The 14,875-nt window shown below is 37.8% G+C and overlaps 1 protein-coding gene across 1 annotated transcript; it reads left to right on the top strand.

The window, feature by feature from the left end:
- cep135 (centrosomal protein 135) lies at positions 1-14,410 on the top strand. The gene is given in 17 exon segments (XM_051654381.1): positions 1-265; positions 597-710; positions 4,073-4,150; positions 5,144-5,199; positions 5,201-5,258; positions 5,485-5,700; positions 7,997-8,078; positions 8,244-8,267; positions 8,500-8,681; positions 10,060-10,217; positions 10,318-10,413; positions 11,851-11,892; positions 13,181-13,298; positions 13,552-13,662; positions 13,797-13,898; positions 13,900-14,010; positions 14,013-14,410. Coding segments are annotated over 16 exon segments (1,740 nt in total). The 5' UTR covers positions 1-265; positions 597-680; the 3' UTR covers positions 14,289-14,410.
- The last annotated feature ends 465 nt before the right edge of the window (positions 14,411-14,875 follow it).

The raw sequence follows: 14,875 nt of genomic DNA, 5'->3' as shown, positions 1-14,875 counted from the left end.
ACTGTTCATCGTGAGGAGGAGGAAATCTGCATTAGACGCTGATGATTAGCAAACCAGCAAGTCAGTTTCACGTCATGATATCATTGAGAAGAAATACACAAATCATAACAAGCAGACAGACTTTGGAGAGTTAACTGTGCATCGTTTACCGTAATCCACCTTGACGAGTTGCAGAATGAAGACTGAGGCTATTACAGCAAACTGGCCTCTGAAGACAGACTGACAGTTTGCATGAGATGGAAGGTAAACAGACACAAGCGTCTAGGTAAATATCATTTGTGCAGATTTAACACAACGTATTTTTGTATGCTTCATTTGATATTAGATGGATCGCTTAAACTCTGTGGCTGTGTATACAATTGTAGTAAGCTGCCTGCATAGACTGCAGTCTATAATGCCCAAAAATGCTGTCTAGGTTGGCAGCTCACTAGGTTTTGGGATACAACCTCTCAATTTCTGTAAAAGTCTGTTTAATGGTAGTGGTATAAGACATCAAATGCCATAAACGTTTTCAGATTTGTACAGCCTTTGCAAAATCTGTGACGAGAGTCGATTGTTGACATGTGTTTATTATATTTATTTATTTGCATATATAGTGGAGTGTTTACTTGTGTTGAACGGCCATGACTACCAGCGCAGAGCGGAAGTTCATGAAGTGTCTGGATCAGCTGGGCTATTGAATGCCTGCCACTGGTCGAAAAACTCTTCAGGTGAAAATATACCACAGTATAAATGAGATATATTTATTATGCAGTATTATTCATACTTTACTGTACAATCTGTATAGTATCTAACAATATGTACTGCCTAGGTCGTCAAATGTTGAACATGTTCTCTTTAGCTAGTTGTAGAAACTAGTGTTCATGGAAGTGAAACATAATATAAATTGTGTAAATGTATTAAATGAGACTTGACCTGACGGATGCACATGATTTCCACTGTGATTAAAATACTGGAAACTACACTGAAAACCCTTATATGTTGACTCTACTCAATTGATTGAGTATACTCGAGCCATAAATTGAATTGAGTATTGGCATCTCCAAAACTTGTGCTGTTAAGTTCACTTAACTTGGCTATAACTTAACTATTTAAGATAAGGTAACTAGATGCAAGTAGACTGAGCTTGATTGAGCTTAACTTGTATTGAACCTGGAAATGTTCCTTTTTAACTCAAATTTGCTATTTAAATGTTTTTGTTTCAACTTAATAATTTTAATTGTATGGACTCTAATTTAGGTCATACAAAAATACTGCTTAAATAGTGAAGTTCATGAAATAAAGGTATTTCTCCACAGAAATGCATAAATGCCTATCTCTGTGAATTTTTTAAAGGTATATTCCAGGTTCAGTACAAGTTAAGCACAATCGACAGCATTTGTGGCGTAATGTTGATTACCACAAAAATGAATTTTGATGCATTCCTCCTTTTCTTAAAAAAAAGCAAGAATCTGGTTTACAATGAGGCACTTACAATGGGTGAATGCGGATCAGTTTTCTAACGTTAAAATCTGCACTTTTTCTAAAGTACAGCCACATAAATAATATGTGGCCAAACATGATTTAAGTGTGATAAAATCACATTACTAACCTTTTCTGTGTAAAGATACAGACAATTTTACAACTTTATTGCCATGAAGATGTAATCAAACCCTAAAACGGCCATAAAAACAATGATTTAAACAAATTTACAGCTTAAATAATACATGTTTTAACAGAAGAATTAATGCAAGTGCTTTTATAAAATTATAAGCTTCACATTTCTCAACAGTTTGAGTTATAAACACTGTAAATCTTAAGTCTGTGTTTCTTAAAGAAAAATTAGTTCAAGGAACTTGAATCCTTGAGTTTAGATATTCGATATATGAGCCCAAAACTTGACATTTCAAGTAATGTGAAATTAAGAGAACTTGATTTTTCCAGTAATGACAACATTAGGGTTTACATTGTGTGATTAACACCATGATTTTCAGGCCTGGAAAAATATTTACATTTATGGACATTTCTATATTTAATATAAGTTGTTCTAGTTATGCTCAGCTTAAAAATATATTTTCAGCTAGAAATAGCTTGTTGTGAGTGCAACCTCTATGAAATTATTTTAAAAAATTGTTATCCAGTAACTACACCTGACTGGTAAATTAATTTAAACTCATTGTTGAAAAGGTGTGGCAACCCTTGAAGCAACTTAGCGGTTGATAAGGTTTGCAATTTTTGCACGATCAAACAGTTTTCTTTTATATCTCAGTGACCTAGTCCACACCACTAAAAGTGTCAGGAATGCTAAGCTTGCTACTGGAAAGACGGAAAATGAGTGTCAGAATTTGGGTGCTGGAGTCATATAAAGCTGAAAATGCCTGACTAGTCACATAGAACAACAAGCTACACCTTGGGCTACTAAAACTGAGAGAGAAGTATCAGATCAGCAGAGGTATAATGCCTGAAATCATAAGGCCTGCAAACAGATTTTACCTTTATAAAGGGAATGGTTACAAAAACTGCCATGATTCTATTAACAGAGCTGAAGGTGTACATCAGGAAACTAGACCATGAAACCTCAGATCTGAAATTCCTCAGTCAGTATATGCACAAATTTCGCTCCCTTGAGAAAGACAGCAAAGCTAAGACTGAGCGTATCCTACAGCTCCAGGAGAAGAACATGCAAGCTGTTGTTCATACACCAGGTTGGTTGACAGATTCTATTTAACATTGCAGCTATGACGTTGAACTCAGCACAGACTGTTTATGTTGCACTTAAGACATTTTACAGTCAATAACTAATTTGATTTGGTGGGAAGAAGCGATCAATCCCATTCAGACACCAGCAGATGCAGATAGATGAACTCCTCCCACTCTTCTCTGGCCCCACCCCCTCCATCTGTGGCACTGCCAGATTATCCCTACATCACAGAGACCTTCATCAGGTGGCTGATGACAGGTGTGGGGGAGCATCAGTGGTTCTCAACTGGTGGGTTCTTAACCAAAAATGGGTCTCAGGTTTGTTCTGATAGGGTCATGAACAGCAGGGATAAACAACGCTAAATGCAAATAATATAATGCAACTCACCATATAAACATACATCATAAGTATAGCAAAATGAGTAGTCTTATCAACTTCTTAAAGGGAGGAGAAAACATTTCCCAAGTATTTTCTAATGCTGTGCACCTAATCAAACTGTATTTTGCTTGACATACCTTAAATGTAACTATACCTACAGAAGGTAATAGAAAACGCAACACAGACTGCAATAAAGGGATAGGTCACCCAAAAATGAAAACTATCTCATTATTCACTTACCCTGATGCCATCCCAGGTGTGTATGTCTGTCTTTCTTCAGCAGAACACATAAAGATTTTTAGAAGAAGAGCTCTGTCAGGTCCTTATAATGCAAGTAAATGGGTGCCAGCACTTTGACGGTCTAAAAGTCATATTTATGCAGCATAAAAGTAATCCATGCGACTCCAGTTGTTCAGTGAATGTCTTCTGAAGTGAATTGATAGGTTTATTTAAGAAACAAGTCAATAATTAAAAAGTTTGTGACTTTATATTAGTGCTTTCCTCCAGGGCTCTGATGCTGTTTGAAATGGCCGAACTCTCGTGTGATGGTCGTTCTTCTGTTGTAAATAAGCGCTGCTTCCGAATTCTCGCACAAACTCACGGACATGCTTATGTCACGCGACAGCTACGTGATGCATCAACTGCTGGCAGAAAGCGCATTTTAAAAGTTAATAACGTTATAATTATCTATTTATTTTTTACACAAACGTATCGATTTGCTTCAGAAAACATTCATTGATTGACTGGAGTCGCATAGATTATTCTGTAGAATATAATTGGCTGTTTACATCATAAAACCATCGAAATTCAACTTTGTATGAAAAACTGTTTTGGTACAGTGTTGGGTCGCCACTTGATGTCCAATGTAAAATCTTGGCCCTAAAGCAAAACCACTGTTGTAGTTTTACATTAAAAAAATAATAATTTAAGGCTTAAAATAGTTGCTCGTTAAAATGAAAAATCTTGGATAATTATGAAACTTACGAAAAACTGTGACTCTTTGTTAGAATCCAGGAGCTCCAAAAGGAAGTGGCACAACTGAAGCTTGACCTGGAGAGAGCACAAGCAGGAATCCAACATCTCAAAACTCAGGCGAGAGCGCACACACTTAAACTTCTCTTTTCATTCTCTTATCTAAAGACAGTCCTTATTCTGAGATCCTATTTGAATATTTCAGTGAGTAAATTGTTTTACACAAGCTCCTCTATTTGATTGTTGTGGAAAATAAGACTTTAGCTGTCCTTTGAAGGTAGCGGTATTCTGAGGATCCTCGTTTAAACAAGCTTTGTTTAAATGAGACGCCCTTCGTAAGACAAAACGGAAATTTAACCTGCACGTGCGCTCTGAGTGAGAAGGGAATCCTTGAGGTAAACTTTTAGAAGTTAATAATAATCAGGTAGAGAGAAGAAAAGAAAATATTCAGCTGTACATTTACATTTAGTTTATAATACTTTATTTCACATTATATATTATTATGATTATACACCGATCAGCCACAACATTAAAACCACCTGCCTAATATTGTGTAGGTCCCCCAGCACCAACCTGCATCTCAGAATAGCATTCTGAGATGCTATTCTTCTCACCACAATTGTACATAGCGGTTATCTGAGTTACCATAGGCTTTGTCAGTTCGAACCAGTCTGACCATTCTCTGTTGACCTTTCTCACTGGATTTTTGTTTTTGGCACCATTCGGAGTAAATTCTAGAGACTGTTGTGTGTGAAAATCCCAGGAGATCAGCAGTTACAGAAATACTCAAACCAGCCCATCTGGCACCAACAATCATCCATGCGATTATCTAAGACAGGGAATGTTTTCTATGATTAAATGTCAGGAATTGTGAAAAACTGAGTTTAAATGTATTTGGCTAAGGTGTATGTAAACTTCTGACTTCAACTGTATGTGGCCGACAAATGCGACCTCCGGAACATGCTGCCTTCGAAATGAGACACAGCCAGTGATCACAGTTGCCAACAAAATGAGAGCAGTACTTAGAGAATGATTCTCCTGCAAGAGCGCACATTTACGGGCATTAATGTTTCAGATGCACTCTTACAAATTTGCCTTCTGCTTTGTGGACAGGTGGAAGAGCGAAACAAAGAGATTGAGCGTCTGAATTGAGCTCTGGATGTGGGTCGACTCCATGATGGCACTGAACATCAACAATGAAAAGCTTATTGCTCATCTGCACCTACAGGTATTCTGGATATTCTGCTGGTCCATAATTAGGTCTGTTCCATCTTGAATGGCAAACTGTTTGATATAAATTGAGAACCACTGGACCAAGCACATTGCCACAGTATTAAGAGTTCAGACTGATGTCTATCAGCTTTCTGTTAGTTCACATATGTTTGCAGGATTTTATCTACAGGTGGACACTAACTGTAAACCTCTGGTAATAGTCAGTGAATTCCCTCTCTCAGATAGAGTATCTGCAGGAGAAAAACAGGTCCCTGGAACAGAGAATTGAAGGACTGCAGCAGAGAAAGAAGACTGTGTCCAGTGAGGTGGCTGACCTGAGCGCTCGAAATCAAGAGCTATGTCAGGAACTCACTCAGACAGACCAACTTGCCCAGCAGCTGCAGAAAGACAAAGGGATAGTTCTTGAGACTGCTGACATGAAGCTTCAAGAAGCCAAGGTGATCGAAGAGGGGTCCTATACTTGATGAAATGTGCAAATTCTGCACCACTATAGTCACCAAACTGAATTGAGAAATGATTTTAAATTAGGGTTTGCAATAGTTTTTCAATATTTGGTTTACATAGCATTACAAAAATAGATTCAGCGTCAAAAGCGGGAGATAGAGAACCTGGAGGAGGTCATTTCTAGTGGTCGACCGATATATCGCCGAGGCCGATATTCAGACTTTGTTTCTTGAGGGCGCAGAGAATCGCCTGCTTGCATGTGAAGTGACTGAGACATGTTAATGACCAGTCACGGTTCGTTTTGTTGTTGCGTGCCATCGTGTTACTACAATAATAGACCGGTGTGCAACACAGTCTCATTTAAACGGTCCGCATATCAGACAGACACGTTTGAGCTCATAATGTTAAAGTGCTCGCCTGTTTCATTCTCCCTCTCTCTCCTCAACAGTTCCCTGTAACTTTTAAATGTCTTGACTAATGATAAAAAGGCAAATATCAATAAAACTAATATCATATATACCGTCTGCTAATATGTGCTTATCTCGTTTAAACAGATGTAATAAACAAACTTTACAAAACTTGAGCAGATCCAGCATCCTGTGGAGTGCTCATTTATTTACCTCTAAAGCACGTATTCTATCAGCCTTTCCTCAACGTTTCCCTGTTTAATTTCCCTTTTAACTTTCTTTTCTAATGATAAAAGGCAAATATCAATAAAAGTTCTATTATATACCATTTGCAAATATGCAGAAATCTTGTTTAAACAGATGTAATTCACGAACCTCATGAAAATCCAGAGTTTTCTTCCCGTCCAGCGCTCATCTAATATCTTCCTCTAAAGCACATATTCTATCAGCCAGAATCAAAACTTCAGGATCAGGATCAAAAGTTCCTCTGATTCACAAATCATGATGACAATCCAAGCAGGCGATCCAGGCCGTTTAAACTGTCAGGAGATTGAGGCTCGCGCTGGATTCGCGTGAGTGAGTGCAACCAAAGTCTTTCTAGCAAGTCAGTCCACTGTTGGCCATGTTTGGAACGCTCTCGGGAGGCTTTGTCCAGTCATGACAGTGCAACTCCTATCTGCTTGAATGGGGAAAGACCGAAATCTCCAAAACGGTTGGTCAAGATTACGATCAAAGAACATATTTCAAATCAGCAGTAAAATCTGACAACACTGGTATCATAAATGTTGCTTCTTTACCTCAGGTTACGCAAAAAAACAAACGCAATTTTCCCAGCTTTTATAGCTAACGTGCATACGCGTTCTCAAGTTGATTGCAGGACTTCCTTTCTACATCCGTTGGCTGCAGTTGAGCGTTCTAATTTCTCCCATTCATTTTAATAGAAGTGGCCCGTCTCTGCTAAATAATCTCTGGTGCAACTTCAAGGTAAAAGTGCTTCACGTGTGCTATATGTAAATGTCTTATTCACTATGCGCTGTATGTACAATTGGTTTGATTCTGTATTTTTTGAGAAAATGCGATTGCTAATGTGGACATGCCATCTATGGTTGCTGGACTACTGTATGTACTGTTATTTAGTTCTTCCTAATATATTAGCAATTTCTTCATGTGCAAATAAATTACTAAAATTTGATGACTAAAAAGAAATCAGAAGAAACTGCTATCTACCATTTAAAATACAATATTCTTTTTTTAGATTCTTTTTTACAAAGTTAAAGTGTAGTGTGAAATTGACAAAACAAGAGTATTATTTTTTATTTTATTTATTTTAGCAATTTTGTGTATCTTTACTATATTAAATTGTCTTATATATCGGCATTGTATCAGCCCATCGGCCATCAAGAAACCCATTTCGGTCGACCACTAGTCATTTCTAAATTAAGGTGGGTATGTTCATGGGTCATTGTGTGCACTGCTGTCCATACAGCAGCTTGTGAATTGAGGTGTTAAATTAACCATCTGGTTCAGAACAGCACATTTAATCCTCTCTTGCCTAACATGACATGGATGGCTTCATTTAGCTCCTGGATTTGAGGCTAATATGCATCTGAACACTTTGTTTAAATACGTTGAAAGGCCTATTACAAGATTTCTGTGTTTAAGGAAATTCGTTGTTGATCATGTTGGAATGGAGTTCATGACTTAGCCTTTCGAACGTCTTACCCCTTACATTACTTATTACTGGCCTTGACAGTGTTTTGATAGTGGTAATGCTTTGTTATGGTACATTAGGCTCCAAGCTAGAGCTTTATGCAACTTAATTGGCTGTTAAGATTGTCAGTTGTCACTTAATAGTGTAAAGCTTACACTTCCTGTGTTACAGGATATGGCAGAGGGAGATCATGAGAAAGACCGTCTGAGGGATCATGAACTTTCTGGAGGAGAAGAAGAGGCTTCAGGACAAAGTAGAAAGAATAATACAGGCTGGTGAGATGTAACACTGCACTCTTTATGTTTTATGAGCCTGCAAAAGGAGAGAAAGTAATAAGCCATTGCATATTTTTTGTAAATCATAAAGTATAAAGTAATACTTTCACACTTTCAGAATAAATCAACCATGGCTGAATGAATAGCGCATTTCTACAATGGTGCAGGTAATCGAGCACTATTGCTTTTGCTTGATGCTGCATCCACAGCAATAAGTGTCATTGTAAGTCAAAGGCAACTGCCATGTCGGCCAACACAACATAAACAAAATATTGCTGGGTCCACCTTTAATTAAAATCAATAATGAAATGTATAACAGTTATAGCAAGCAAATTACTAAATGCGTTAAGCCTGGTCTGTCATTCAAGCTTTATTAATGTAGTACTGTGCTTGTTTCAGATGGGAAAGATCAATCTCAATCACGTCTGGATGCCTTTGTTAAAAGTTTAGAGGAAGAAAGGGATTACTACAGACAGGAGGTGGAGTGGTACCGTAGGGTAAGGGGCAGAGCAGACAAAAGTCCCACCCCTAGCCCAGGCAGAGGGAGGAGCCCTAGAGGAAGAGGCAGCTGGCATGGAAAGGTGAGAACTGACAGTTATGTCTGTTAAAAAAACAAACTTTCCCCAAAAATCAAGTACTCACCCTCACGATGTTCCATACCTGTGCTTTATTTTTTCCCATAGTACACAAAAGGAGAATTTGGATGAGTTCTCACATATATCTTTTTTATTATACAATGACAATTGAGTTTATAGTGACTTTCAAGCTCCAAAAAAAAAAAATAAAGAAAAGGAAAAAAAATGGGTATCAAAGTAATCCATGATTTGTGTGCTGTATTCCAGGTTTTATGAAGCCATATGATAGCTTTGTCTGATGAATAGATTGAAATTTAAAGGAATAGTTAACAGAATTTTCATTTTTGGACTATTATTTTAAACACAATGAAAGAATTTGAGGGCTGTTGTAATAAAGATGTAATAAACAAACTTTACAAAACTTTAGCAGATACAGCATCCTGTGGAGTGCTCATTTATTTACCTCTAAAGCACGTATTCTATCAGTCTCTCCTCAACGTTTCCCTGTAACTTTTAACTTTCTTTTCTAAAGATAAAAGGCAAATATCAATAAAAGTTCTATTATATACCATTTGTAAATGTGCAGAAATCTTGTTTAAACAGATGTAATTCAAGAACCTCGTGAAAATCCAGAGTTTTCTTCCCATCGAGCGCTCATCTAATATCTTCCTCTGAAGCACATATTCTATCAGCCAGAATCAAAACCTCAGGATCAGGATCAAAAGTTCCTCTGATTCACAAATCATGATGACAATCCAAGCAGGTGATCCAGGCCGTTTAAACTGTCAGGAGATCCGCACCAGCGAGTGAGCGCAACCAAAGTCTTTCTAGCAAGTCAGTCCACTGTTTGGAACAGCTCCTATCTACTTGAATGGGGAAAGACAAAAATCTCCAAAACAGTTGGTCAAAATTACGAAAATGTACCCAAAAATCAATTACTCACCCTCATGTTGTTCCATACCTGTGCTATATGTTTTCCCGTAGTACACAAAAGGAGAATTTGGATGAGTTCTCACATATATCTTTTTTATTATACAATGACAATTGAGTTTATAGTGACTGTCAAGCTCCAAAAAAGTAAAAAATAAAATAAAAAAATAGGTATCAAAGTAATCCACATGACTTGTGTGCTATATTCCAGGTTTTATGAAGCCATATGATAGCTTTGTCTGATGAACAGATTGAAATTTAAAGGAATAGTTGACCTAAAAATGAAAATTCTGTTATTATTTTAAACACAATGAAAGAATTTAAGAGCTGTTGCCCATGCAATTAAAATGAACACTTCAAGCCCATGATCCCCAGTGATTGGTTAACCACTGAGCCCAGATCATTGAGCCAATACAAATTCTCTGTATTGACTAGCAAATTTTGTTGTTTCTAGAGAGATTGTGGTTATGCAGAACTGTCACATGCAGTAAAGGAGAGGGATGAGCTACAGTCAATGCTGCTGGCCTTCGAGAAACACATGGAGGACATCCAGACCAGAGTTAAACTACTGACTGCAGAGAGAGAGACCAGCTCAGCACTCAGTACCAGCAGGTGAGACTCTTCTCTAATGGATGGGTGCCTTTGAGATAGATACTTTGAAATAAACAAATCTTTTAATAATTGTTTTCTATTGACATATTTGTGTGTGTAGGCTCAGTAGAGAGCTTGAGTCCCCTGAACTCCAGCACAGGATAAGTGATCAGACTGAAGCCGAACTCCAGAGAATCACCGCAGAGATAGACTCAAGGTGTGTGTGTTTCCATTTTATCTTTTTTAAGCAGACTATATTTAGCTGTCAAGTACACTGGCGGCCAAAAGTTTGGAATAAAGTACAGATTTTGCTCTTATGGAAAGAAATTGGTACTTTTATTCACCAAAGTGGCATTCAGCTGATCACAGTGTATAGTCAGAACATTAATAACATGAAAACTTACTATTACAATTTGAAACAAATGTAAACTACTTCAAAGAGTTCTCATCTACGTGCAGCAATGACAGCTTTGTAGATCCTTGGCATTCTAGCTGTCAGTTTGTCCAGACACTCAGGTGACATTTCACCCCACGCTTCCTGTAGCACTTGCCATAGATGTGGCTGTCTTGTCGGGCACTTCTCACACACCTTACAGTCTAGCTGATCCCACAAAAACTCAATGGGGTTAAGATCCATAACACTCTTTTCCAATTATCTGTTGTCTAATGTCTGTGTTTCTTTGCCCACTCTAACCTTTTCTTTTTGTTTTTTGTTTCAAAAGTGGCTTTTTCTTTGCAATTCTTCCCATAAGGCCTACACCCCTGAGTCTTCTCTTTACTGTTGTACATGAAACTGGTGTTGAGCTGGTAGAATTCAATGAAGCTGTCAGCTGAGGACATGCGAGGTGTCTATTTCTCAAACTAGAGACTCTGATGTACTTATCCTCTTGTTTAGTTGTACATCTGGCCTTCCACATCTCTTTCTGTCCTTGTCAGAGCCAGATGTCCTTTGTCTTTGAAGACTGTAGTGCACACCTTTGTGTGAAATCTTCAGTTTTTTGGCAATTTCAAGCATTGAATAGCCTTCATTCCTCAAAACAATGATTGACTGACGAGTTTCTAGAGAAAGCTGTTTCTTTTTTGCCATTTTTGACCTAATATTGACCTTAAGACATGCCAGTCTATTGCATACTGTGGCAACTCAAAAACAAACACAAAGACAATGTTAAGCTTCATTTAATGAGCCAAATAGCTTTGAACTGTGTTTGATATAATGACAAGTGATTTTCTAGTACCAAATTAACAATTTAGCATGATTACTCAAGGATAAGGTGTTGGAGTGATGGCTGCTGTCTATATTTGATTAAAAATTACTTTTTTCAAATAGTGATGGTGCTGTTTTTTACATCAGTAATGTCTTGACTATACTTTGTGATCAGTTGAATGCCACTTTGGTGAATTAAAGTACCAATTTCTTTCTGAAACTGCAAAATCTGTACATTATTATCTGTACATTGTAGGTGCAAGCACTTTTCTGCAGTTTGTGTTTGATATTTTGCAAATTACTTCTAATCTGTATTCTACTTGAAGGCCGACAGGTATGGATGTGTCAATAGGAGTTCTGTAAAGTAAAGTTGTGCCAATGGTTTTTTTTTTCTTTTTTTTTTTCTCCTTGTATATTGTGTAGACCACAGCTCTGACAGACAGAGAACAGGAGGAGATCAGAATTCTTGACCTGGACAACACTGTTCAGATGGTACAACTCTCTGATCATTCTTATTGAAATAACTTTTATGGTTTATAGTTAGACAAACCATTGTTGTTACATTTATTAATTGTTTGAGAATTTTGAAGCTCCAAAACAAGCATAAATGTAATCCATAAGACTCCAGTGGTTAAATCCATTTGTTCAGACACAATATGATTGGTGTGGGTGAGAAACTGAGAAATATTTAAGTCCTCCTCCTTTTGTTTTTGGTGATTTGCATTCTTCGTGCATATCGCCCCATACTGGGCATGGAGGAGAATTTATGGTAAAAACTGACTTAAAGGAATAGTTCACCCAAAAAAGGAAAATTCTCTCATAATTTACTCACCCTTATGCCATCCCAGATGTGTATGACTTTCTTTCTTCTGCTGAACTCAAATGAAGATTTTTAGAAGAATTTCTCAGCTCTTTTGGTCCATACAATGCAAGTGAATGGGTGCCAAAATATTTAAGCTCCAAATTCACGTCGGCACAGAAGTAATCCATAAAACTACAGTGGTTATATCAATATCTTCAGAAGCGATATGATAGGTGTGGATGAGAAACTTAACTTTCACATTTTTCTTGTGTTTTTTGGTGATTCACATTCTTCGTGCATACGCCCCCTGCTGGGCAGGGAGAAAAATTTCAAGCAAAAAAATGACTGAAATATTGATCTGTTTTTCACCCACACCAACCATATCACTTCTGAAAATATGGATTAAAACACGAGTCGTATGGATTACTTTTATGATGCCTTAAAGTGCTATTTTGTGCATCAAAATTTTGGCACCCATTTACTTGCATTGTCTGGACATACAGAGCTGAAATATTCTTTTGAAATTCTTTGTTTGTGTTCTGCAGAAGAAAGAAAATCATACATCTGGGATGGCATGAGGGTGAGTAAATGATGAGATAATCTTAATTTATGGGTGAACTAACCCTTTAAGCCACACTTAAAAATTTATGAATTTCTTTGCATCAGAAAATATCCAACCTAGTGGCATTTATTTTTTAAGTGATACAGCACAAATACACTTTTCATTCAAGTGTCACTGTATGTGTTGTGGTTAGGTTTAGGTGAGGTAAATATTTCCAGCTATCTAAGTAAACAGTAGTTGTGTTGCCCTGTAAATGTGTGTGTGTGTGTGTGTAGACATTTGTGCTTGTTGAATTTTCAAATATTCAGAGACTGTTGCATCAGGCTGTTGTGCTTAAATATGCGCCAGCAGTTGTACCCATTTCAAAGCAGTTTGATATTTCGTGTGTGTGTGTGTTTGTGTTTGTGTGTGTTCAGGCTGCTACAGGAGCAGATGGAGCAGTCTCTCTCAGATGTTCAGCACAGATTATCTGTGAAGACCAATGAGCTGCAGGCATTACAGGACGATCTAGCCACCATGACCAGAGAAAACCAGGTACACACATTCACATCAATACACCTCTCCCTTCTGTGTGTTCTTTTTTCCCTTTTCTCCCCACCCTTTCTGACTCTCTCATTTACTCTTAGCATTTTGCTCTTTTTATTTTTATATTTTTATACACACACTTTTAAATAGTGGATGGTTGAAGTGAACTAGTAACTGATAATCCACAACAATTTATTTGAGTATCTGTGACCAGAGGAAATCATGTGCGCTCGTGGTTACATTTCTGAGTCTTTTTCTCCAGGCAGTGCATGCAGAGATGCAGGAAGTTCTGAACGAGAGGGATGAACTGAAGCTCAGAGTTCACTCATACATCTCAGAGGTTGTTCGGATGGAAAGCTTGATGGCTGCCAAGGTATGAGAGGGAATACACCACCAGCGATCCTAAAACATAAAATTCATTTCTACTTATCTCATTAACCTGTAATACCCTTTTCATATGATTGTATTATATTATGCCATTTATTTTCACGCTGACATTGTTTATAGGAACAGGAGAACAGGGAGATGCTGGAGCATTTCCGATCCGTTCACTCTGACTCGGAGGACAGAGAGCTGAAGCTGCAGCAGGCAGAGGGTCTGAACAACTCAAATCAGACTGGAGCTGCTCTCATCAGACACCGAGCGCAGACACCTTTGAGAGAGAGTCTCACTGCAGGATAGAGAGATACAGGAGTGACTATGGGCCTGTTTTTATTCTCTCAGCACTTGAATTCTCTGCAGCCATATAAAGCTCAGGTGTCCTCACTGGCACGGGCAATGTCTCATTTGGTAGAGGAGATCCAGGCAGCTCGAGCTGAGAAAGCCTCAGTGTTGGCAGATCTGGCTTCTATCAGAGAACTGTGTGTTAAGCTAGACTCCAGTAAAGAGGTCACAGCTCGCCAACTGACAACCAAGAGCATGGAACTGGAGAGGGTAAGACACACACCATCCTGGCAGTCAACAGCACTTGACTTTAGAAAGGCTTTAAATGTAAATTAGTGTGGGACTAGCCAACATCAAAGCCCCTTCAAAGAAATAGTTCACCCAAAAATGAAAATTCTCATCATTTACACACCCTCATGCCATCCCAGATGTGTATGACTTTCTTCTGCTAAACACAACAAAGATTTTTAAAAGAATACCTCAGCTCTGTAGGTCCATGCAATGCAAGTCAACAGAGTCCAAAACTTTGAAGCTCCAAAATGCACATAAAGGCAGCATAAAAGTAATCCATATGACACCAGTTGTTAAATCTATATCTTTAGAAGCGATATAAAAGGTGTGGGTGAGAAACAGATTAATGTTTAAGTCCTTTTTACTGCCCAGTAGGTGGTGATATGCACAAAACAAAAAGAACTCCTCCTCTTAGGAGAGAATAGTGCTCATGGATTTAACCACTGAAGTCATATAGATTACTTCTATGCTACCTTTATATGCTTTTTGTGCTTCAAAATTTTTAACTGTGTTGACTTGCATTGTATGGACCTACAGAGCTGAAATATTCTTCTAAAAATCTTTGTGTTCAGAAGAAGAAAGAAAGTCCTACACATCTGGATGGCACGAGGGTGAGTAAATAATGGCAGAAT

The sequence above is a fragment of the Myxocyprinus asiaticus genome, chromosome 25 (assembly GCF_019703515.2).
Source record: "Myxocyprinus asiaticus isolate MX2 ecotype Aquarium Trade chromosome 25, UBuf_Myxa_2, whole genome shotgun sequence".
In the NCBI taxonomy this organism is placed as follows: domain Eukaryota; kingdom Metazoa; phylum Chordata; class Actinopteri; order Cypriniformes; family Catostomidae; genus Myxocyprinus; species Myxocyprinus asiaticus.
The sequence above is the reverse complement of the archived record's forward strand: the minus strand, read 5'-3'. Positions and strand labels throughout refer to the sequence as shown.